General features: G+C 36.3%; 1 protein-coding gene across 2 annotated transcripts in view; it reads right to left on the bottom strand.

The window, feature by feature from the left end:
- Positions 1-24,992, bottom strand: part of TMTC3 (transmembrane and tetratricopeptide repeat containing 3) — a 55,815-nt gene that overhangs the window by 26,247 nt on the left and 4,576 nt on the right. For both annotated transcript variants that reach the window (XM_021092778.1, XM_021092779.1), the window contains exons 2-7: positions 20,613-20,829; positions 15,643-15,861; positions 13,963-14,062; positions 6,646-6,761; positions 5,750-5,922; positions 1-253 (exon numbers count right to left, since the gene is read on the bottom strand). In XM_021092778.1, coding sequence (XP_020948437.1) covers positions 1-253; positions 5,750-5,922; positions 6,646-6,761; positions 13,963-14,062; positions 15,643-15,861; positions 20,613-20,801 — 1,050 coding nt within the window. In that variant the 5' untranslated portion in view covers positions 20,802-20,829. The remainder of the gene's footprint in view (positions 254-5,749; positions 5,923-6,645; positions 6,762-13,962; positions 14,063-15,642; positions 15,862-20,612; positions 20,830-24,992) is intronic.

Genomic DNA, 24,992 nt, shown 5'->3' on the forward strand with positions numbered 1-24,992 from the left:
CATTAAAACAGTCTTGGAGGAATCACCAGAGTATCTGAGACTGAATACTCCTAAAGCCCCCAAAAAGCAAAAAAAAATAAATGTGGCAAGATTTCGAACATCTAGAAATGACTCTATAAGTGGTATTGTTCCCATTGTCCAATCACAGCAGAGCTCTGAAGGATTTAACAGAAGCCAAGCATTCACAGGAAGGAGGTAGTTAAAAGTTAGCTGTCTTGTAGGAGTTGGGCTTACAGCAGCTGGGTTATCAAACCTGTATGAAGAATGAAAAAAAAAAAGTTGTTTAAATTAAGACACGTTTAAGACATGTTTTAAACACAAAGTTAGTATATAACGTACATAAATAAAATACTAAACAATATTAATAAAAGCAATATTTTACAGGTAATTGCACTAAACAGAAGACATAAATATTTTTTATGTATACTTCATATTCTTGCCAGAATTCAAACCGTCTATGAAGTGTCTAACTAAGTAAGAGGAACGATATTTATGAAGAAAGATTTAAAGGGCAACCAGGTTATCTAGTTTTTATCAGAAGGATTCAGATATGCATTTCATTTATAACATTCCGCAGAAGTGTTTTCATTAAGTTACGATATTCTGATTAAAAGTAGTAAGGAAAGTTTTAAGATTCGTTGTTGTATTACGCTTCCTAGAAAAAATTACTGCTTTTCTCTTTTCAAAGAGGGAAAACTGTATCACCTATGAGCTCTTCCTTTTTCTTTAGATTTCTAGAAAGGTAAAAATCCAATTCCCGATACAGTGTAGTAACTGCACAGTCTCATGTAACATTTATTTGTGTCCTACTTAATATAAGCTTATACCCTAGTTCATACAGGCCATCATATATTAAATGTATATTTCATTAATTTAGCTTATTTCCTGCAAATTAAGTCAAATCATTTTTTTAGGACAGTTAAATGAACGCTTTTAGATTTTTATTTTTAGGCTATGTTCTAAATTTTATTGGCTCTATCAACATATAGTCCTCTAAGAACCCAATTTCTCGTTTTAAAATGAATAAGCCAATAAAAAATCAACTTCTACTACTCACTTGACTTGGTCATCTTAAAAATATCAAATGGTTGAGAAGAAGTAAATACTAGTTGAACAAACAGCATTTTTAAAACTTTCATATTTGAACATATACGTATATGAAAAATAATAAACCTTGAAAGTCAGGACTTGAATTCTCAAAACAGCCAGTAGAAATGGACACAAAGCATTTACCCTGTAATCTACTAGTCAGAGTTCATTTAAAAAAATTAAGTTTATTTAGGATAGGTAGTTTAATAACTGAACTGTAGTCAAAGAATACATGTCAAAGCAATCAAACTATATTACAGTCAACTTCACAGGACACTAGAATAAAAGTAATAGGACACACAAATATATATACACACACACACATTTTTAAGTGCTTTTATGTGGAAAAAATATATTTATATGTGATATACCCCATTTGTCCATCTATACACACACAAATACATTCACACCTCTAAAGCATATTTTCGTACTGGAGAACTTGAGATAGAACCCTGCTGATTCAAATTCTCTAAAAAGGAATAATAAATAGAACAAAAAAAATGAAACTAAGGGGTGAATAAGGAAATATAACATATATATCTATGAGTCAATCTATTTCCCATATTATCATGATTTAATGAGTTGTCTGGCATGGCTAGACTCAAGTAAAAATTCAAGAAGTTAAAGTAATTTTTCTTTAAAGAAAAAATACTATTAAGAAGGACTAATTATTACAAAGTGGAATATTGCTCAGCCATAAAAAAGAATGAAATAATGCCATTTGTAGGAACAAGGACAGACCTGCACATTACCCTATTCAGTGAAGTAAGTCAGGCAGAAAAAGTCAAATATCATGATATCACTTATATGTGGAATCTAAAAAAATGATACAAACTGACTTATTTACGAAAGAGAAACAGACTCACAGTCACAGAAAACAAACTTACGGTTACCAAAGGGGAAAAGGAAGGAGAGGGATAAATCAGGAGTTTGGGATTAACGGATACACACTACCACACATAAAACAGATAAATAACAAGGACCTAGTACATAGCACAGGGAACTATATTCAGTATCTTGTAATAGCCTACAATGGAAAAGCATTTGAAAATATATATAACTGAATTACTTTGCTGTACAACAGAAACTAACACAACATAGTAAATCAACTATACTTCAACTTTAAACAAAGGGGAAGGAAGATAGGGAAAAAAGGGTAATTACTTGAAAAATCACAAAGAATGTGTTGGACATAAAATAATTGTTGGAATAAAATTTATTGTAACCAGGGCCAGCAATGCGCTATCATGGATGGCAACAAGAACGACATTCTAGGCTTTTGTTTCAAAAAAAGTTCTTGCATGTTATGTCAGTCAAACAAATAAAAACGAATAGGGAACTAGTTTAAATATTCTCTTACACTTTAGATAAATATGGTAAAATGAAAAAATGCTAAATGTTGCAGTAGGAAAAACAATAAGAAGATTGTTAAAATTCAGTATAACCATTAATTCTAGCCTTAAACAACTAAAAAAAACAAACGAGACACACAAAACTTCTTTTAGCAACTAAGCATCAGGCAGAGAAGGACAATGATACCTGATAGGAAAAAAATAAAAGAGGGAAGCCCTATCTGGAGAGTTTAGGACTTGGATAGAGTTTTTAGTCTGTGCGGCAGTGAGGGGGAACCTGAGTGGAGCCCATCTGTATCCCTGAGTTTAGAAGATGGCGCTGTGGGCCCTAAGAGTCCAGCGGGTTAGAAACAGTGGGCACAATACCCCAGAGAGAAGAAAGCTGCTGAGAAAGAGAACTCAGGAGATGTGTAAAGGATCTCTCTCCAGTTCTCAGTACCAGTGAGAACTGATCAGCATATATATGGGAGGAAATAATTAAGGACAGTGCAGTGGGTTGATTCGTGTTTCCCCAAAGTTTATGCCTATCTAAAACCTCAGAATGTGACTTTATTTGGAAGCAGGGTCTCTGCCAATGTAATCAATCAAGTTAGGATAAGGTCATACTGGATTAGGGTGGGCCCACTATCCAATGACTGATCTCCTAATACAAGTAAGAGAATATACAGAGAAACACACAGGGAAGAAGGCCAAGGAAAGACGGAACAGATTACAGTGAAACAGAAACATGCCAAGGAATGTCAAAGGTGCTGAGCCATTGCCAGAAGCCAGGAAAGAGGCACAAAACAGATTCTGCCCCAGAGTCTTCAGGAGGAACCAACTATGACCGACAGCTTGATTTTGGATTCTGACTTTCAGCATTGTGAGAGACTAGATTCCTGCTGCTTTAAGCCACCCAGTTGCTGGTAATTTGTTATAGCAAACCTAGGAAAACTAACAGTTAGGAAAGTACCTCCTGAAAGGATTAAAAAATCACAAATACCAAACAGAAATAGTGACAGTTCCTCAGCAGCCAGGGTGGAAATTCTCATTATTAAGTCTCCCAGGTAGAGCAGTCCAACGGTCTTGTGTCAGTAGTGGAACAAAATTAGCTCTATCCTAAATACTGCTCTGGTCTCCTAAAACAAAGCTTAAAAGCAAGACTTGAAGATGAAACATTTTTCAAATAATTGATATGCATCCCAGAACAATGCTCTGTAATATTTGTAGGAACACACTAAGGTAAAGTTCATACAGGACACCTATTAAAAATTTATCTGGCATGTGAAGAAGTAGAAAAATACAATCCATGAGGAGAAAAACTATTCAATCTAAACTGACCAAGAAATGACATCCATGATAAAATGAGTAGATGTGGACATTAAAGCACCAGACCCTGTAGAAACACGGAAGACACAGAAGAGGCTCAAATAGAACTCAAAGAGAGATGGAAACAATGTCTGGGATGACAACAACTAGCAGAAATCAAGGGTAGATTAGACAATGCAGAAAAAGATCAGCAAACTTAAAGATGCATCAAAAGAAACTGCCCGAAATGAACACGGGGAAAATAGCTTTGGAGGGAAGATGATTAAATAGAGCATCAGCCTGACCTCAAGAAGCCTAAAATATACATAATTTGAGTCCCAGAAGAGAGGAGAGCAAAGAAAAATACTTTAAGAAGTCATAACTGGAAAATTTCCCTGTAAGCAAAACCTACAGATTCTAAAAAGCTCAGTTAACCCAAGCACAAGAAACATGAAGAGAAAAGAAAGAGTAACTGAAAGTTTGTACCTTTTGGCCGTCTCCACCCAAACTTCCAGTTAAAAGATAAATAAGTACTGGGGATGCAATGTAAACATGATGACCGTAGTTAACAATATTGTCTTATATATCAGCAAGCTGCTGAAAGAGGAGATTTAAAAGTTCTCATCAAAAGAAAAAAAATCGTATAATTGTGTGTGGTGACGGACGTTAACTGAGCTCATTATGGTAAACATTTCTGTGTATGTGTGTGTGTGTGTGTACACGTGTGGGTTTACATACATAGAAAATCATTATGTTGTACACTTTAAACTAATAAAATGATATATTTATGTCTCAAAAAGACAGAGAGAAAAGAAACAATGATAAAGAGAAACTATTAAAAGCATAGAAAAAAGGCACACTGTATGCAGAAGCACAGAGGTAAGGATAAGAGGATTTCCCAGTTAAAATAACGTAAGCCAGAGAAGAGAAGAGCCTTGCTTTTAGATTACTGAATAAAAAACAATCCATGTAGAATTCTACACTCAAGGAAAATATTTTCCAAAAAAAAAAAAGGTAAAAGATTTTTCAAAAAAGCTTTTTTCAAAAGCTAAAAGAATTTATCACCAGCAGTCCTACGTGTTAAGAAATGTCAAAGAAAGTCCTTCAATAACAAAAAATGGTACCAGAGGAAAAGCTTGATCTAACAAAGAAATGAAGAAAACTACAAATGGTAACTTTATGTGGTAACATAAGAGAATTTTTAAATCTAAATCTCTTCCAAAGATAAAGGAAAAATTAACAATGCATTGTGAGATTTATAATGTATACTCAGTAAAAATGTCACCAAACAGCATAAAGGCTAAATTCTCACTTATAATAAGTTTATATATTTATATAAAAATGTACTTCTTATATATGATATTTGTACTATATTTGCCGACATTTATACTTGTATATACCTGCAGTTAAAATACTTCTTAAAGATAAACTGTGATAAGCAAAGGATGTACACCAAAAAACCCCTAAAGCAATCACTAAAAAATACACAGCAAAAATTTAGAGCTAGTAAGCCAATGAGGAGATAAGAACGGAGTAATACAAAAATATTCAATCCAAAAGAAGACAGAGGAAAAAAAAGAACACAGAACAGATGAGAAAAAGAGAAAACAATTAGCAAGAATGGTAGATTTACATCAAACTGCAGCAATAACTCAACCCCCCCCCCCATTTAAAAAGACCAATTGTCTGACCAAACAAAACAGGAAGACAAAACTAACTATATGCAGCCCACAAGAAATCTACTTGAAATAAGAACTTACTAAGGACACAGAAGCCTTAACTCATCTGAGGGGTCATTATCTCGACTGTAATGGCGTCTTGAGTATACATGCAGGTCAGAACCTATTAACTTGTACATTTTAAATACATGCATGTTTTAAAAAAGTATTAATTATACCTCAATAAAGCTGTTTTAAAAAAACCTCAGTGTACATCAAAGACTTTCTGGAACACTTATAATCCTTTAAACTCCAAAGGTAAAAAAAAGACAGAAAAAACAAAAAAGAACCAGAATTTCATACCTGGTAAATACTGGAAGTTGGGATTGAATAACCTGGACTCTAATCACAACAAGTAATAGTGTACTGAACATCAAAACAATGAGTTTTATTAGTGTCTGCAGCATAGAAAATGGAATACTACCCTTTCCACGAAGAAACTGTCCAGCAGTAGTACATAATAAGGGCAAAGTATACTAAAAAAGGAAAAAAAAAATTAAATAACAAATAGCAATTTACTGTAACATTTTCAACAACTGTAGTACTTTTTTTTTTTTCTTCTTCTAGGTTTTTTTTAGGGCCACACCCATGGCATATGTAAGTTACCAGGCTAGGGGTCAAATCGGAGCTGTAGCTGCCAGCCTATGCCACAACCACAAGGACGCAGGATCTGAGCCAGAACTGTGACCTACACCACAGCTCTTAGCAACCCAGATCCCTGACCCATTGAGTGAGGCCAGGGATGGAATCCTGCGTCCTCATGGATACTATTTGGGTTCATTAACAGGACAGGAACTCCAACAACTGTAGTACTTTCCAAATGCATGACTAGATAAAAATTGCCTATAATTATAAAACAAGGAAAAATGTGCGGAACTGATAATAAAACTGAGCTTAATAATCTTATCCACTAATGAATTATACTGTACAGTATTAATGTGTACTTTTCCATATTGCCTAAAGGTTCCATTACTGAAACTTAAAAAGCCATCCTTTAAAAAACTAAAGGTGTAATATAACACGTTAAGTAATTTTCAGTGGGTATGAAGGCACAACATGCCTGTTTCTTGCAAATTTTTGGCAATCATTATTGGTAAACAGACCAATTAATATAATGATATATTTAGAAAATAAGCTTACTACAATCTGATTCAAATAGGATAAAAGATAGCAACATGAAAATGTACATTTCTACTTACCCCCTGGGCAATAAACACCTCATACACACAGCAAATTCCCACGACAGTTATTCCTTGTTCTTTGCACAGCGTTGCAACAGCCACTAAAAACACTGTCAATGCAATTGGAGTCCAGACTGCAATTCAAGAACAGAAAAATATGAAAACACACAAAATTCTATAATATCATAAAAGGGTATTTTAAATTAGACAACTATTAGACATTATTGAAAAACTACATGTGATTCTATATTCACATTTGTTATTTGCCATTGACTTACACCTTATATTTTAAAAGGTATTTAAATGTTTTAAGTAATTTTTGCTTTATATATTCAAAACAAAACATTAAGATACATAATTTGAACTAAAATTTTTTTTTGTGAAAAGGAAAATTATCTAACCAAATGGAGTATTAAAAAAAAAAAAAAAAAAAAAGGTAAGGTGGCCAATCATTTGGAAACAAGAAACTTACAGTGTTGAGGGTGGTGATTAATGAATATCATTTTAAAGTGAAGATAAACAGCTAAAATTATCATAATAATATCTACATACCTTACTATATCCAAAAGTAACTAAAAACTTGAAACTGAAAACAACTGGGCAAAGTACAGTACTATTCTTACTAAAAAAGAAAAAAAACCTATTAAAACTGAAAAGGTTAACAATAAGCATTTGTATTGACACTTCTTTTAAAAATTCATAACAATATTCTCAAATTTTATTTAAATGGAAAACCTACTTCATCAATTTTAAATAAATGTCTACTATGTAGCAGTAATTTGATTAAAGAACAATGAATTTTGAGAGCAAATCTGGAGCATAAATCTGGATGTACTACTAACTTGCTTTGTGATTTCAGGCAATTTTTTTTTTTTTTTGGCTGCCCTGTGGCATATGGAGTTTCTGGGCCAGCAACCAGATCTGAGCTGCAGTTGTGACCTAACCCGAAGTTGCTGCAATGCTGGATCCTTAACCCACTGTGCTGGGCCGGGGATTGAACCTGCTGGAGATTGAACCTGTGTTCCAGTGCCCCGAAGATGCTGCCAATCTTTTTGTGCCATAGTAAGGAACTCTGATTTTGGGCAACTTTTCTGAGCTTTGGTTTTCTTATTGGAAAATATGATTTCTAATTTGTTTTTCAATTTAAAAAATATTTGGTAATATGATTTGTGACCCCAGTTTTTATAAAGAACATTTGTCAAATAAAAGCTCAAATTACTGACTTACATTCAGGTGTAAATAAGAACAAATTCATAAATCTAACACATTTTTCTTTGTCATGAGGCTTAATATAGAAACATGTTTTTGAAATCATTTTCATTGTTAAAGTACTTCATAGACTAAAACTACTGAAAAGAAAAACAATGAAAAACAATCAAAACCAGAACACTATTAGGAATAAAAGTATAATAGTATTTTTCCTCAAAAGAAAAAAATCTCATATTCTAGTTAGGGCTGAGCCATCAATACTAATGTAATAGATTAATATCAAGGCCTGAACTATCCTGCTATAGTCACCAAGAAATTCATAGAGCAAAGAAATTAACAGATTATTCATACATGATGAACCTAAGGTTAGGACATAAAAAACCTGGGAAAGGTGAATATATTAATAAGGCATAGAAGAGGGAATAAACAGGGCAAATGAATAAAGTACAGAACGGTATGCCTGCACAGGTTCCATACATTAAAAACTAGTTGGAACCAATGGCTTTGAAAATATATTAAAGTTTATATAACCAGTTTAGCGTATTTCATTGCATCTCAATCACTCTATGGGACCAGACAGCAGTTGTAATCATACTCATTTTTAAGATGAGAGAATAATTTTGGAGGTTTAAAGAGTCATGCACAATAAGGAGACCATGGCTTTAACCTGGTTCTTCTGATGCTAAATTAAGAGCTTTTCACTCCAAGAGTGAAAAAAAATTAAGAGTATTTTTACTCCAAGGAATAGAAATCAAATAGCTGCTTTCTACAATGCTAGATTCAATTCTAAGGAACTAATAGTTCTAATGAGGGCAAAAGTTTTACTGAAACCAGTCACTTCAGTTCTTCAACCTTTGGTGACTAAATTACTGGATGAACATATACACTTTGACTTTTGTAATCAAGTCTTTGTGTCTAAAGTTACCATTTGTGATTTGGTTCCCCCCCCAAAAAAAAAATACCCTTGCTAAATAAGTTGATATTTAAAACAACTACGTGTAGAATCAATTTCAATCATCAAAATCTATTCCAATTTAAAAAAACTACGTGTAGAATCAATTTCAATCATCAAAATCTATTCCAATTTCAAAAAACAGATTTCCAAGCTGATCTTACTTGTGTAAAGATACATACCTTCGGTATTCACGTATTTAAATGGTTATTTTAAGTATTTATTACATTTGCAGGGAAGAGAGGTAACAATAAATAAACAAGCAAAGTGTTACAGAGAAAACAGAAGATGAATGGAAAAACACCAGTCTGGAAAGTTCTCTGTGGCACAGCTGGTTTAAGGATACAGTGTTGCCACAAAGGTGACTCATCCTCACAGCTGTGATGCAGGTTTGATCCTTGGCTCCAGGGCTTCTACATGTTATGGGTGCAGCCAAAAACCAAACCAAACCAAACCCAGTAGGGAAGATGAGTGGTGCTACTGAAGACATTTGAACAGAATCCTGAAGTAATGAAAAAGCAAGCGCAAAGGGCCTGCGATAAATCACGCTTATAAAAAGGGTATGGGACATTCATAACCTAGAGTTTAAAATGATTCAATAATTCCAAGTTGAAAACCTTTGCACATGACAACATACATGAGACAGGATGGAAAACACAAAGATGGGGACAAAACTGATCGTGGTTGCAAGGGTACCTGATGTGGGGAGTACCATGGGGCTAAGAGGACAGAGTGAGCGCCCAAGCAGGTTTCTCTATTTTTTCAATCAGAATTTAAAATATAATCATCCACCTAATCATTTTCTCCACAAATATATACAGAATACCCACTGTATAAAGGAACCATTCTAGGAAATGGAGATAAAAGGCAAGAAAAATTTATCTGCCCCAATGAAGGTTATGTTCTCTTACAAATGAACAATAAAGAGAAAAATATAAATTATGTAGTTTTAGATTAAAAATGAGTATTATTTGTGCCATACTATGATTTCGATTTTTTTCTTTTTTAACATCTCCATGTTGAGATCTGTATGCTGGCTTATTTAATTGATTGCTTTCCAATTGTGGTTTCCTACATCCTAATTCTTTGTACATTTTTTTTTTTTTTTAATTTAGAGAAGCCCTTTCAGTATTTCTTTTGGAATGGGTTTAGTATTGCTCTACTCTTTTAGTTTTTGTTTGTTGGAGAAAGTCCTTATTTCCCCTTCTATATTAAATGATATTCTTGCTGGATAGAGATGGATTGGTCAATAGATGCAGACTATTGCCTTTGGAATGGATTAGCAATGAGACCCTGCTGTGCAGCACGGGGAACCATGTCTAGTCACTTATCATGGAGCATGATAATGGGAGAAAAAAGAATGTGTACATGCAAGTGTCACTGGGTCACCAAGCTGTACAGTAGAAAATTGACAAAACACTGTAAACCAGCTATAATGGAAAAAAAATCAAAATCATTATATAGAAAAACATGAGCATTATGAGGAATGCAGGTTAAAAGGGTGGAAAGGAACATGATTTGGTTTTTGTTTTGGTCAAGTGGTGCACTGGCATGACCTCCCTTCCCCCAAAATCAGGCCTAGAAAGATTGAATGAGAGGGGAGACATGGCTTCCAAGATACTAACAGCAGAGAGGGCGTTCCTGCTGTGGCTCAGCAGGCTGAGACCCCTGCTACTGTCAGTGAGGACGTGGGTTTAATTGCTGGCCTCGACCAGTGGGTTAAGGACCTGGTGTTGCCTCAAGCTGTGAGCTGCAGTGTAGGTTTCAGATGCAGCTCAGATCTGGCCTTGCCTTGCTGTGGTGTATGCCGGCAGCTGCAACTCTGATTCCACTTCCATAGGCTGCAGGTACAGCCATTAAAAAACAAAACAAAACAAAACACAGCAGAGAGAGAAAGGAGAGAGAAACTCCTGGGTACTGAAGTTTACCTTCAACATGTATGTCTGTGTGGGTGTCATGAGGAACTGCATCTACAGCAGAAGACTAAAACCTTTTTTTTTTTCTTTTGAGGGCCACACCTGGAGCATATGGAAGCTCCTAGGGTAGGGGTCGAATCAGAGCTATGGCTGCCAGCCTACATCACTTCCACAGCAACACCAGATCTGAGTCATGTCTGGGACCTACACTACAGATCACAGCAATGCCAGGTCCGTAACCCACTGAGCAGGGCCAGGAATTGAACCTGAATCCTCATGGATACCAGCTGGCTTCATTACTGCTGACCCACAACGGGAATTCCATGAAAACTTTCTTTCCTAGCCAATTCTGACTGTCCTGGGTAAATCATTATCTGCACCTTTACTGTAGAAATATGCAGCTACAGTAGCTTGTGGATGTTCCAGGGATTAAATGAGAATATGCCAGAAATCCTTTTGGGGTAAGGGCTAAGATTTTTTTTTTTAAAGAAGTACAAAATGAGGAGTTCCCGTCATGGCTCAGCAGTCAACGAACCCGACTAGGAACCAGGAGGTTGCGGGTTCAATCCCTGGCCTCATTCAGTGGGTTAAGGATCCCGCATTGCTGTAAGCTGTGGTATAGGTTGCAGACACAGCTCGGATCCAGCATTGCTGTGGCTGTTGTGTAGGCCAGTGGCTACAGCTCTGATTCGACCCTTAGCCTGGGAACCTCCATATGCTACGGGCATGGCCCTAAAAAGCAAAAAAACAAGGAAGTACAAAATGACCAGCCACTCTTAGGTGGTCACTCTCACCCATGTATGTTCCATCTAAATACAGGGGGATAGTGGAATGGCCTGTTCTTAATGCTGATTTTAAGAGACTAGAGCAGGTGGCTGGTGGAATGGTGCCAACAACAGTGATCAGCAGTGGCCCTGGGGAATGCCAGAGCTTTCCACCCTGCGTACTAATGAGTCAGTGGATGGACAGAGAGGTCCTGGTCTTTCTCCTTGAAAGAAACAGCGGTCGATAACTTTCAGAGAACATGTGGCCTGAGGTCATAGTAAGAAGATACCTGAAGGGTGCCATGATTATAAAAGAGAGAGCACAAACACAACAACATATATAACTAGGTAAGAGGTACTAAAATGATAAACTAAGAATTTAAAATAAGTAACTCTAGAGGCAATAAGCAAAGATACTGGAGTTACAAAAAAATAAGAAATCATTAAAAAGAACCAAGTAAAATTATTAAGAATGAAAAATATAATAAAGTGAAAGTCTATTTAGTTAGTTGGGGTGAAGAAAGTTTCTCCAAGAGGGAATCGTTGAGCTGAGGCCTGTTAATATAAAGAGGATAAATGAAACAACTATATGAAGATCTAAGAGAAGAAAATTCAAGAAAGAAGGAATGGCAAGTATAAAGGCAGGTACTTCACCTGTTTGAAGAAAAGCAAGAAGGTCTGCTTGGCTATAGTTAAGTGACTAGCCCAAAACTAGCACAGAAACATGCTTAGACAGGCAGGCAGGAGAGTCCTGTGTTTCTTGAAGTTCACAGTGTTTTCTAAGATTATCATTCGTGTTTTGCTGAGGATGGTATGTAAAGAGGATACTAGTTTGCAATTCTGTATTATTCACTGAGCTACCTCTCACTGCATGACAGGCAACAGGGGAAATAATTGGTCTACTGCTCCCTATGAGCCAGGTACTGCTTTAAATGCTTGAACACGCTTAACTCACCCAATTCTTCTCAATAGGCAGGAGCTACTCTATCTACAATTTGTAAAGAAACTAAAACACAGAGAGGTTATGTAATCTGATCAACACAGAAAATGGAGCTCCTAAATGGTGGACCTGAAATGTGAAACCAGACTCTAGAGCCCATGCTTTTAATCACTATGCTATGCTGCACTCAAACTGTACGACAAAGGAGTTCCTGTCATGGCTGAGTGGTTAACAAATGTGACTAGGAACCATGAGGGTGCAGGTTCGATCCCTGGCCTTGCTCAGTGGGTCAATGATCCGACGTTGCCATGAGCTGTGGTGTAGGTTGCGGACTTAGCTAGGATCCTGCATTGCTGTGGCTGTGGTGTAGACCAGTGGCATAGCTCTTACTGGACCCCTGGCCTGGGAACCACTATATGCCATGGGAGTGGCCCTAGAAAAGACAAAAAGACAACAAAACAAAAACAACAACAAAAAACTCTTTGACTAAGGCATTAAGTGCAGCAGCAAGAGACAAACCTACTGATATTACAAATCTAAGAAGCTGTTTAGCTAAATTACTTTTTTCTTGAAACTAAGTTTTCATACACATAGAATAAGCCTTATTACCAGTGCCTTGGGTCTAGAGAAGGAATATTCTCCAGAACACAGGAATAAAACTCAGAATTAAAATTTGAGATTAACTAAGTACAGGTTAAGGCCATGGTGTGAAGCCCCTTGCATGCCATGTCCACTGTTCCCACACTCTTAAAAAATCATGTTTTGTTGCCTGGAACTTGTCTTCTGACAATGCCAAGCATCCTTAGGACTAGTAGGCCAATGTATACACAGCATTTTCCAGAGTTGGCCACATGGAAGGGACTTAAATAGCTGAACTATGATCAATACGTAATAAAAGTTATACTCTACCAGACTTTTAACTTTGCCTAAACAATTAAATACACAGCTTTCACAGGTATTATTTATAGAAAGTCAACTAATGTATTGGTACTTGAATAGTTTACAGGTGACAGCAAATGGAGATAAGAATGACCCTAAAACTCCTATGCTCTAAGGAAATTTTAAAAAACTAGATCATATAAAAACTGTTACACACTATAAAATGTAAACTACATAAAAAAATTTTTAATATTGGAGTTCTTGTCATGGCGCAGTGGTTAACGAATCCGACTAGGAACCATGAGGTTGCAGGTTCGATCCCCGGCCTTCTCAGTGGGTTGAGGATCCAGCGTTGCTGTGAGCTGTGGCGTAGGTCGCAGATGCGGCTCGGATCCCGTGTTACTGCAGCTCTGGCATAGGCTGGCGGCTACAGCTCCGATTTCACCCCTAGCCTGGGAATCTCCATATGCCGCAGGAGCAGCCCTAGAAAAGGCAAAACAAAACCAAAAATTTTAATACTGACAATGTTGCATACTTATGTTCATATGTGCTAATGTAATAAAATATGTAAAGATAAACACCAAATATGGCCTACGTTTAGAACCACTTGACGTAAATAGACATTACTTAATAGAGTTTTCTAGCTAAAGGAAAAAAAAAATGTTAGACATTTACCTATGGAATTATCTGGTCCTTTTGATTTGGTATACGACAAAAATGCAGCTAGAAAAAAGATAGATGACAAAAGTTCTGCTCTTCCTACAACACCTGTTACCTAGAAAGGGAGAGGGAGTGCATATTAATGAAAAGCATCTTAAAAATTTAACTATATATAATTAGCAATTAAATTGCCACACCTTTTCAAATGGACATTTGTTTTTTAGGCATTCTTTGAGTGCCCTCATGTGGTGAATATGTATATCTTCCATAAAAATAAATTTATCAGTGAACATAACAGTATTTTTATTATTACTATTACAAAGTAATTACAGACTGAGAAAAAGCTGCAACAGTATAGCTGCAACAATAGTATAGAGAGGTCCTGTTTACCCTTTTCCCAGCTCCCCCCAATGAAAACAACTTACACAATTACAGTACATTATCTAGACTAATTCTTACATGTTTTCTTAAAATACAAGTGTCCTTAAAATATAAAAAATTATACATTCTATCTCATAAATAAACCTGCAAACTAAAGTTTAAAAAGACAATAAACTTTTAAAACATTCTTTTAAATTCAAAAAGTTTAAATATAAAGCTCGCAAACTGCCTTTTAAAGCATTCTGAACTCAATATAAAATTTAAAACAACCTATCATTTTTGTAGATGTATAGAAAAATGCGTGGTTAGATACCAAAAAGTTGAAGACACTGGGAGAGACACACAAACCCCTCCAACAAATGTGCGTGTGCACATACACTCTTGCAAAGTTTAAACATGCAGATTATTATTTAAAACTGAAAGCCAGTAAACAAAGCTAATGAATAGAGCCCTTTTTGCTCTACTGAAAGGCAATTTTGGAGTTTCAAGATTATCAAGAAAAATAAAGTTATAGTTTCAGTCTATTTCAGTGACAGACATACTCATTGTAATAGAGACAGCTCACAATTCTGAAACACATGGGAATGTACAATATGACATTACTGAGCATCACTGTTTGTTTAGGATGTCTGCTCCTGAGTGAACACATTTTGATAGATTTTCATCACTTGCTTAAGTTCGCCTTACTATTTTCTGTGCTTTGAAACACAAACAATGCCCAGTTAACAAATATTTAAACTCTATGGTCATAAAAAATTAACAAAGAAAATAACCGTATTCATTTATATTTTACATTGCTAAAGTTGAGTGATTGGGAGTTCCCATCATGACTCAGCAGAAATGAATCTGACTAGTATCCATGAGGATGCAGCCTCGATCCCTGGCCTCACTCAATGGGTTAAGGACCCGGTGTTGCCATGAGCTGTAGGGTGGGTCTCAGACAGGGCTTGGATCTGGCATTGCTGTGGCTGTGGCGTAGGCCAGCAACTAGAGCTATGATTCAACCTTTAGCCTGGGAACCTCCATACACCATGGATACGACCCTGAAAAGGAAAAAAAAAAAAAAAAAAAAAAAAAAAAAAAGTTGAGTGTATCTTATGTTCCTGAATAAATACTTGTTTCAAAAATTGTTCTAAATTTAAAAATTTTACATAGTAGGAAAAGTCAGACTGTGCATTAGGACAGTAAGACTTCAGCAGCCTTCAAATGCTTGGATTAAAGTCATGGTTAATTTTTTTTCCTTAGAAATATATACCATCATAGTCAAGTGCAGGAATAATGAAAAAAATACTGATTTACTTTAGTTTTACTTACTGCTTCTGTGTGTATTGGGTGCACTGCAAAAAGTAAAGAGGCAATCATACTACTTCGGTTATCCAGGAAAAGTTTGCAGACTTTAAGAAATATCACACTAACCACAGCATGAAACATCATATTTAGGAGATGATATGACATTGGTTTCAGTTCACTAAAGAGATAATTTAAGCGGAAGGTCAATACTGTTAAGGGGCGGTAAGACTTGTGGCTTCTCTCCTAAAAGGAAAAAACAGTCACGGATTACTAAAGCATCTTGGTCCTTCTGGGTACATGAGATAATCACTGCTTTTACTACTGAAAGGTTCTACATTTGGCTGAGAAATAATAATCAAAGAAGGAAATGCTCCCCAAATAACACAAACATAAAACATAGCTTTGTGATGTGTTTTCCTACTTCCTTTATCCAAAAACAAGGCAATTTCCTCTCCGACATACGGTGTCAATGAAGAGTAGAACATCTATTAATTCCTGTTCAAAACACAGATTAAAAAAAAAAGCAGGATAATAGTAGCATTAATCAAGTTATAGCACAGGATTTCTCTCCGAAGACAGCTTCCTAAACTATTGCCAATATAAGTGTCCATGTAACTGGGGGTTACATCTTCAAAAGGAAAGAGAAGAACAGAATGCTTACCAGTGCAGTTTAAACAATGATGACTCAAAAAGGTACTGTCTAGTTGTCTTACGAAAAAACACCTCCATAATGTATAAACCTGAACATATTAAACCCCAAATCCAAAAGTCCCACACAGAGAGTTTTACAAGAGCAAAAATGTTCTTAGAATAAGAGAACAGACACTTTTCGAATTGTAGTCTCTATTGGCAATAAACCAAATTTTATATGCAGTAGTGAATTTTTTTACTAACTAGAACTTACATTTAACAAGAAATATTTTTACCCTAAGACAAATATCAAACCAGATTTAAGAATAAAACACACAGGTCAAAAGTATATAAAATATTATCCTTGTTATTGTCTGTAATCTTATTTAAGGGCATCCACACTCAGCTTCTTTGCTCTCCTACCTCTTGCCGTCTTGTGATGTAAATCTAGACTACAGCTGCAGACTTGAGCCTGTTCAACCCCAACAGGGAACATTAGGAAGCACAAGAAACAAACACTTCCCATTTTGAAATTAGCAGCATTTTAAAAACTATGTCTATACTGACTATATACAAGATGACTGCTATCCACCTAGAATTTTTTTTCTTGCTTGGTTAATTCCTGTACTCCTTTGACTTTCACCTTAGGTGTATGAAATTGTTTTTAAGGCAATGCACTGAACTGATATGATTTGTATCAGAAAGCAGAAAAATATCCTGGAAAACTTTTTTGACGATTTTGCCCAAAATGTTTCTATGGCTCCACTGGTACGTAATTGCCAGTTGAAAGGATAAAGCAAAAGTGTAGCAGGGAATAGATATTTTTAATTGCAGTGTACATAATTGCTTTAAGTCTACTGGATGTACATATGCTGAAAGTAATGACCAACTAAAAGGTTAATTATTAATATTACTAATGAATTATGTGAACAATTAGTTATCCAGTCAACACTTTATTGTAATAAATAATCATCAGCTTAGTAGATGTTAGGTTTATTCTGTGAAAATACAGTAAAACAGTTCCATTATGAACAAATTCAGATTATTACATTCAAGTGTATTAAAGACAAACAATGATTAATGGTATTAATTGGCAATAGAAACGTAAGCATTAACATAATGAATAAATAAGCTAACAGTTCCTTGGTAATGCGTATCTCTTCTACAGGAGTGGAAAAAACACAGTGAGACAGGATAGCGGCAAAAGTTACCTTAACACAAGTACCTCATAACCTAAATGCCACAAGAGTGTGGCTCATCACAGCTCAGTAGTTCTCAACCACGGCTATTACCAACACATTATCTGAATAATCTAAAACCAAAACAACCCCCTCAAAAAACTATCCTCACTCCCCTCAAAAAACCCAACAATAAAAAAGCAAACACAAACAAAACAAGATGAAAAACAATGATGCTCACATCTCACTCTGAGAGTAACTGTAATTTACAGGTCTGAGTAGAGCCTTGGTGATATTTTAAGTGCCCCAACTGGACTCTAATATGCAGCCAGGGCTGTAATCCACTGAACCATTACTAAAAAGAGTTATTACATATTTAAAGAATAGGCTTATTAAAAAGATAAACTAAATAGTAATCTCAGAGGAATCCAAAGACCTCTAAAATGGCACTATTAATATAGCTCAGGAGAAATCCTAAGCTCAAAATGTGTCTTCAAGATCTACACTGGTTCAGCAGTCCTTGCAAAACTCTGGGCACCTGCACTACTCAGGCTATTACTCAATGACATCAACCACTAAATCTCTGAATGTGCTAATTCCAGGGTTATCAAGAAACCTCATGGCACCTAAATACTACTTCGAATAATTTTTCCTTAGTGACACATATCCCTACAAGGAGAAAATATATCCATCAGAAAATACAAGAAAGTGACACTGTCTTCTCTAAACTGTTATTCTAATTTGTTCATCTATTCTATCTGAATTTATCATGGTAAGCTTTTTCTCAGTGTGTCCACTTATAACCCCTCTGAACAAAATCAAATTTTCATTCCGTAAAGCTAGGAAAATCACAAAGCATACCATTGACACCATGGCATGATAACTGTCAAGATTCCTTTAATCTGTCCAACTAACTTTCAGGTGAAAATCTAATGTCATGATTAAAATCACAATATATACTAGTGTAGCCAAAAGGTGGAAATAACTCAATGTCCATCTACTGAAGAACTGAGAAACAAAATGTGGCCCAATTCATACAATGGAATATTATTCAGTCATAACAGAGTAGGCACTGACAAGCCACAACATGGATGAACCTCAAAAACATCATACTAAATGAAAGAAGCCCAGATATAAAAGGCCATGTATTGTGATTCCATTGATATAAAATGTTCAGAACAGACAAATCCATAGAAACATAAAATCAGTAGTTGCTTAGGGATGGGGCTGGTTATAAAGTAGAAGACTGATGGCTTAAGGGCATGGGGTTTCTTTTTATGATGATTTTCTAAAATTGACAGTGGTGGAGTTCCCATTGTGGTGCAGCGGAAACAAATCCGACTAGGAACCATGAGGTTGAGGGTTCAATCCCTGGCTTCACTCAGTGGGTTAAGGATCCAGCATTGCTGTGAGCTGTGGTATAGGTCACAGACTTGGCTCAAATCCAGCGTTGCTGTGGCTCTAGCGCAGGCCAGCAGCTACAGCTCCGATTAGACCCTAAGCCTGGGAATCTCCATATGTTGCAGGTGCGGCCCTAAAAAAGACAGAAAGACAAAAAGAAAAATGATGGTAATGGGTTGCACTCTGTGAATGTACCAAAACCCAGTGAACTGTAACTCTTTAAATGGGTGAACTGTATACTGTGTGACTTACATCTCAATAAGACTATCATTAAAAATCCCAAACAATATACACTAGCATAAACTTGGGGAATAGACACACATTTTCTAAGAGTCAACAAGGACAAAGGGTAGGAGTAGAGGGGAATAAAATATCTAAAAAATAATATATGTTATAATAGGGCCATTATTTTTCCCTCATTATCAAAAGGCATTTTTTTTTTAAAGGCTAGAATTGGGTGAGAACAGGAAGGCTGTAGGAAAATACACAACCTGCTTATTTAATAAGAAAAAATACTTGTTTGTGACTAGAGGAATGAAAGACCCCCTCTTGAGACACTTCTAACTCTGGAGAATGCAGAAAGGGGCAATGAATAACAAATGATGAAAAAGAGAAAGTGCCACATGTTATGTTTTTTAACAACTATGTACTAGGTACCACAGACAAATTAATTAATTCACCCTCAAGGTATTAGTCTTTTATAGATCAGGAAAATGCCTCAAGGTATTATTCCTTTACAGATCAGGAAAATGCCTCATTATCTAAAAGCTGGATTCCCACCTATTTCACACAGCTTTTACATAACTCGAGCTAAAATTAGAATCCAATCTATGTGATCCCAAACTGACAAAGATTTAATTTCAAACAGTTTAACACTGCCTTTTTTTTTAGCTTTTTAGGGCCTTACCTAAAAGGCCTATGGAAGGCCTATGGAAGTTCCCAGGCTAGGGGTCAAATCAGAGCTACAGCTACTGGCCTATGCCACAGCCACAGCAATGTAGGATCCAAGCCACATCTGAGGCCTACGCCACAGCCACAGAAGCACAGGATCCGAGCTGCATCTAAGTCCTACACCACAGCTCATGGCAACACCGGATCCCCCACCCACTGAGTGAAGCCAGGGATCAAACCTGCGCTATCACGGATACTAGTCAGATTGGTTCCACCTGTGCCCCCGTGGGAACTCCAACAATGACCTTCAAAATAAAGTTACCTGTAAAATAAAAATGCCCTCATAAAAATGAACTAAACTTTTGGGTTCTCAATATAAAATCAAAATAAGTATTAGGTAAGAGATATGGCATAAATTAAAATTTTTAATATATCAATTTTTCTGCAGAAAAATTGGCAATATGTGTACTTAGCATTTGTACCCTTAAAGTCTAATCCATTTATATTGAAGTCACATATATTTTTAAATGGTTAAATGCATTATGAGTAGTCATCTCTTATGCCTGAATCATAAGAAAGAAAAAAGAAAAATTCAGTAAGCAAGAAATAGATCTGTATTACACCTGTTCTTCCCTTAATAAATTTGGTTTTTACACACATATATTATTTTTTGAAAAGATTAAGTCAAGGTATACAACCAAGGAAAGAATCAAGTACTGCTTAAAGAAAGATAATCACATTTTCAACTTCTCATCTAATTTATTTCAAATGTGTTGTCTCATACAAAATTTTTGAGTGAAAAAAAAATCTGTAACTGCTATGACAATGTTGATAAAAAAAATGAGTACCAGAATATTTTAAAATCTGAGATACATATAGCTAATATATACTTACTTCAGACATAGGGGTTCCCCAGAAATCATTCTGAAATAAAGTTTTTAAAGGTGTCGTTGGGTGCAGGTCTTTATTATCCAAAATTGCCGAAACATCGTCAAAAACAAAACCACAAAAGAGGCTGTTCCAATAGCAGGCAGCAACCAAACCTACTATTAAGGTTACTTCCTTGAGGTTAATTTCGGCCATCTTTTCCACAAGCACGTGCGGACAAAATCTGGGGGAAAAATCATGAAGATAAAATAAGCCACATGTTTTTTTTTCAAGCAAGGACAGTTTTATTTTGTTTATTTAAAAAAAATTTGTTTTGGCTGTGCTCATGGCACACAAAAATTCCTGGACTAGGGATCAAACCAGAGCCACAGCAATGACAACAACGGCGAGTCCTTAACTGCTAGGTCACCTGGGTACTCCCTGAAATAAGTAGTTTTAATAGGAGAATGAGTAAAATAAAAATAAAATGCTAATTCTCACAGAAAATTAATTCTTTAAAGCTTAGTTCAAATGCCATTCACCTAAGAAGCATTAGCTCACCACCTCTCCATAATCCTAACCTAAGACAGAATTGGTCTTTGTGTGTTTTCATACCTCTATTACAGTCTTTCAACGCATCTATCAATCTTTAAACCCATCTAGATAGTGAACTCCTCATCAACTGTCACAGGTCAGGTTACCTGGGAAACAGATATATATGTTTTCTAGGTTTTATACATGTATGTATATATTCGGTATATATAGAAAAATCTGGTATGATGTAGTCCAGCAGTACCTAAATGAATTCTTATGAGAAAAACACACACTTTAAAAAGATAGCGATCCTGGGTTTTCTGAAATGTAGACAGCTTACATCTTATTTTATTTTATTTTTTCTTTTTGCCATTTCTTGGGCTGCTTCTGTGGCATATGGAGGTTCCCAGGCTAGGGGTCGAATCGGAGCTGTAGCCGCCAGCCTATGCCAGAGCCACAGCAACATGGGATCTGAGCCACGTCTGCAACCTACACCACAGCTCACGGCAACGCCAGATCGTTAATGCACTGAGCAAGGCCAGGGATCGAACCCACAACCTCATGGCTCTTAGTCGGATTCGTTAACCACTGTGCCACGACGGGAACTCCAATAGCTTACATTTTAGTAACTTATGAATCTAAAGATTAACTATTACCTAAATCAGGAGTCCGACCTTGTAGCCTGAATCCTTGTTAAGTCTGATCCAAAGCCTTTTAAAAATATTTGCCCTGAATGTCTTTATGCTAGCTATATACTAGCCAGTTTAATTACAGTTCCACTATCTCTCACCCAGATTGAGTTATTTAATGGATTTATGTTATCTGCTTGGCCCTTGGAGCATAGGAGTAGTTTATGACCCAGGTCTAAACCATGGTTTTCTTTTCCCCCATTGCAACAAAAGCTTTTAATCTAGAGATTGGGCTTCATACATGACAATTTATAATTAGGTCACTGCTTTAGAAAGTATTCAGTGAGGGAATATTTACAAAGGAGAAAGAATTATATGAACTGGAGAACACTTGAAGAATCAATTCTATCATAAAAATAAGGTTGGAAGGTACTCTAAGAAAATGAGCTGATAATTACTTTTCTAGCTTGAGTTGTGGTGTTAGTATCCCTTTAGTGTTACCACTTGTGGAGGGAAGAATAATGGCCCCCCAATGGTCCATTTGTAAATCATCTGAAGCTGTAACTATGTTATCTTACATGGCAAAAGAGACTTACGGGTGCGATTAAATCGAGGTTTTGAGATGAGGAAACCATCCTGGATTATCTGGGTGGGCCAATTCAATAGCAAGAGACCTCACAGGTAAAGGAGGAAGGCAGGACAGTTGAAAAAGTAGAGGTCAGAGTCATATGACAGTTGGCTGGAGGCCACAAGCCAAGGGATGCTAAGCCTCTAGAAGCTGGAAACGGCAAAAAACCACATTCTTCACTAGAGTTTCTTAAAGGACCACAGCCCTACTGACATCTCAACTTTGTCTAGTGAGACCCATTTTGGAATTTTGACTTTCAGAACTGCAAAATAATAAATTTGTGTTCTTTTAAACGACTACGTTTGTGAGAATTTGTTACAGCAGCAGTAGGAAACTAATAATACCACTCAGAGAGCCAAAAGATCTAGAACCTGAGATATATCTGGAGGGGTTCTGGTCAGATAAAGGAAGAATAGGGTAGAGACTTTAAATCAGACATAGGATTTGTATGAGACTGTATATGCAAGAGTCTATAGGAAGGTATTAAAGTGTCTTTAGAATCAGACTTGAAAACTTTAACATATTAGGCTTTTTAAAGAAATGCTCAATTGGGAAAGGAAATTAGCTGTATCTTTTGAAGAAGTAGTTTTCAATTAACAGAAAAAATTATCCAAGTGTTTATCTTGACTCCAGAAGCAATTTCGCATCTCTAAATGGCATGAACTCATATACACTTATCATAAGGAAAGTTGATGGTGCTTGTGTAAAGACTGGAGAGATTTGGCTCAACTCCTTAACCAGACACTACAATGATAGTCAAAGTATTGAAGAAGAAGAAAAAAAAGGCCATAAATTCACAAGGTAAAATAACTGGAGACGGGAATCATGGCACATTCTGGAAGCTGGAAAGGCAAAAGGATTAGTATGCGACTGAGCAGAGCTCAGAAAAATGAAGCCTTAGCTGAAGAGGTAAAAGCTGAAAAGTTTGCCGCACTCCTGCCAGCATCGATCTCAAAAACTGATGCCAAGGATCTCAGGAAATAAATAGGGCTAGGAACAGATGGAGTTGTTAAAGTCTAGAACGCTCCTTCACTTGGCAGAGCCAAGTAACCTTCCCTCCCAGAGCAAAGCAGATGGCTGGAGACTTCCTCTCTGAAGTAGGTGAAACACAGGTGTCATACACAGGGACACAGTAAGAACAAAGGTAACAGACTAAAATCAAGGATAAGCTGAAAGTCTGTCTACATAGTTTTGGATCCTCCAACTACCTTCTATCAGTTGAGCACAGAATCTCGTAAAGTTTTATAATACTGGAGACAAAGAGAGGATCCTAAAAGCTTCCAGGAAGAAATTAAAGCAGATTCTATATCAAAGGTGAGAGTTCCAAATAAATCACTTTTTTCACCACCACCACTAGAAGCTAAGGGGGGGGGGGAAATCCAGAAAACAAAAAAGGGAATAATGCTTCAAATTTCTAATAGATAATAATAGTTTTCAATTTAAAATTCTATATTAATAAACACAAATTTCACAAGTAGGAAAGTAGAATAAAAATATTTAAAAACCTTCTAGGTATCAAAAACATACCTCCGGTGTTTCTGTTCTCAGGAAACTAACAGAAGAGCTACTGCAATAAAATGAGGAATTATAGTAAGAAACAGAAAGATGGGAAAATCAGGAGATAGGGAATCCAGCCTAAGACACTGACAAAGGAAATACCCAGAATGGCAGTCAGGCAAGCAGGTCTACTGCCCAGGCAACAACAGTCAAGACTGTTTTCAGAATTATACTCCATGTTATGGATGGACCTCAATTAGCTGAATCAGCATAAGAACAAAACTGGTTTCCCTGAGAAGAAATTCTACCTCAAGACTGCAGCATCTAGGAAAGTTTCTAGCCTGCCAGACTACTCTATGGATTTTGGATTCACCAGTCCATAATCCTCCAACTCCATCAAAGGATGTATTTGTGTGTATATATATTTTTTCTGCTGGTTGTGCCTGGGGCCATGTATGTGCTTAGTAATCTTGTGTGATTAAAGCTGGCTATCTAAAGTGGAGAGTGGGGGTCTCAGCTTAGAAACTAGCTTCTGATACTTGTGGTCATATCCTTCATAGGTTAGCCTGAACTTCTTTAAATGGTGTTCTCAGGAGAGCAGGAGGGTGAGTCCCAATGCACAAGCAGTTTTCAAGTCTCTGCTTACTGCATTTTTTTTAAATTTTTTTTTACTATAAATCAAGCAATGTAAACCCAGAAACAATGTGGGAGGGGTTTTATCAAAAGGGTCAAGAGAACAGAATTTTTGGAGATTCTCCAAGGAAGCAAAATATGAGAGGAAGAGAGAGCTATTTCTCATGCATATCATGAGCTTAGTTATGGAGTCACCTTAGGGTTTGTCAAAAAGAGCCAGCTGCATGGGAAGAAGCTAGGAGAAAAGGAGAGGGTTACATAAGGACATAGAGGGCAGCATGAGTCACTGGGGACTGTCACCGTAGCATGTAAAATATCACTGATAAATGCAGTTGTGGGAATGCTACAGATTGGATGTTTTTGTCTCCCTCCCTCTCCCCAATTTATGCTAAATCCTAATGTCCTAATGTAATGTTATTTGGGGCTGGGGCCCTCATAAGTAGGATTAGTGCCCTTATCCAAGAAATCTGAGAGAGAATCTTTTTT

The sequence above is a fragment of the Sus scrofa genome, chromosome 5, assembly GCF_000003025.6.
Source record: "Sus scrofa isolate TJ Tabasco breed Duroc chromosome 5, Sscrofa11.1, whole genome shotgun sequence".
Taxonomy (NCBI): domain Eukaryota; kingdom Metazoa; phylum Chordata; class Mammalia; order Artiodactyla; family Suidae; genus Sus; species Sus scrofa.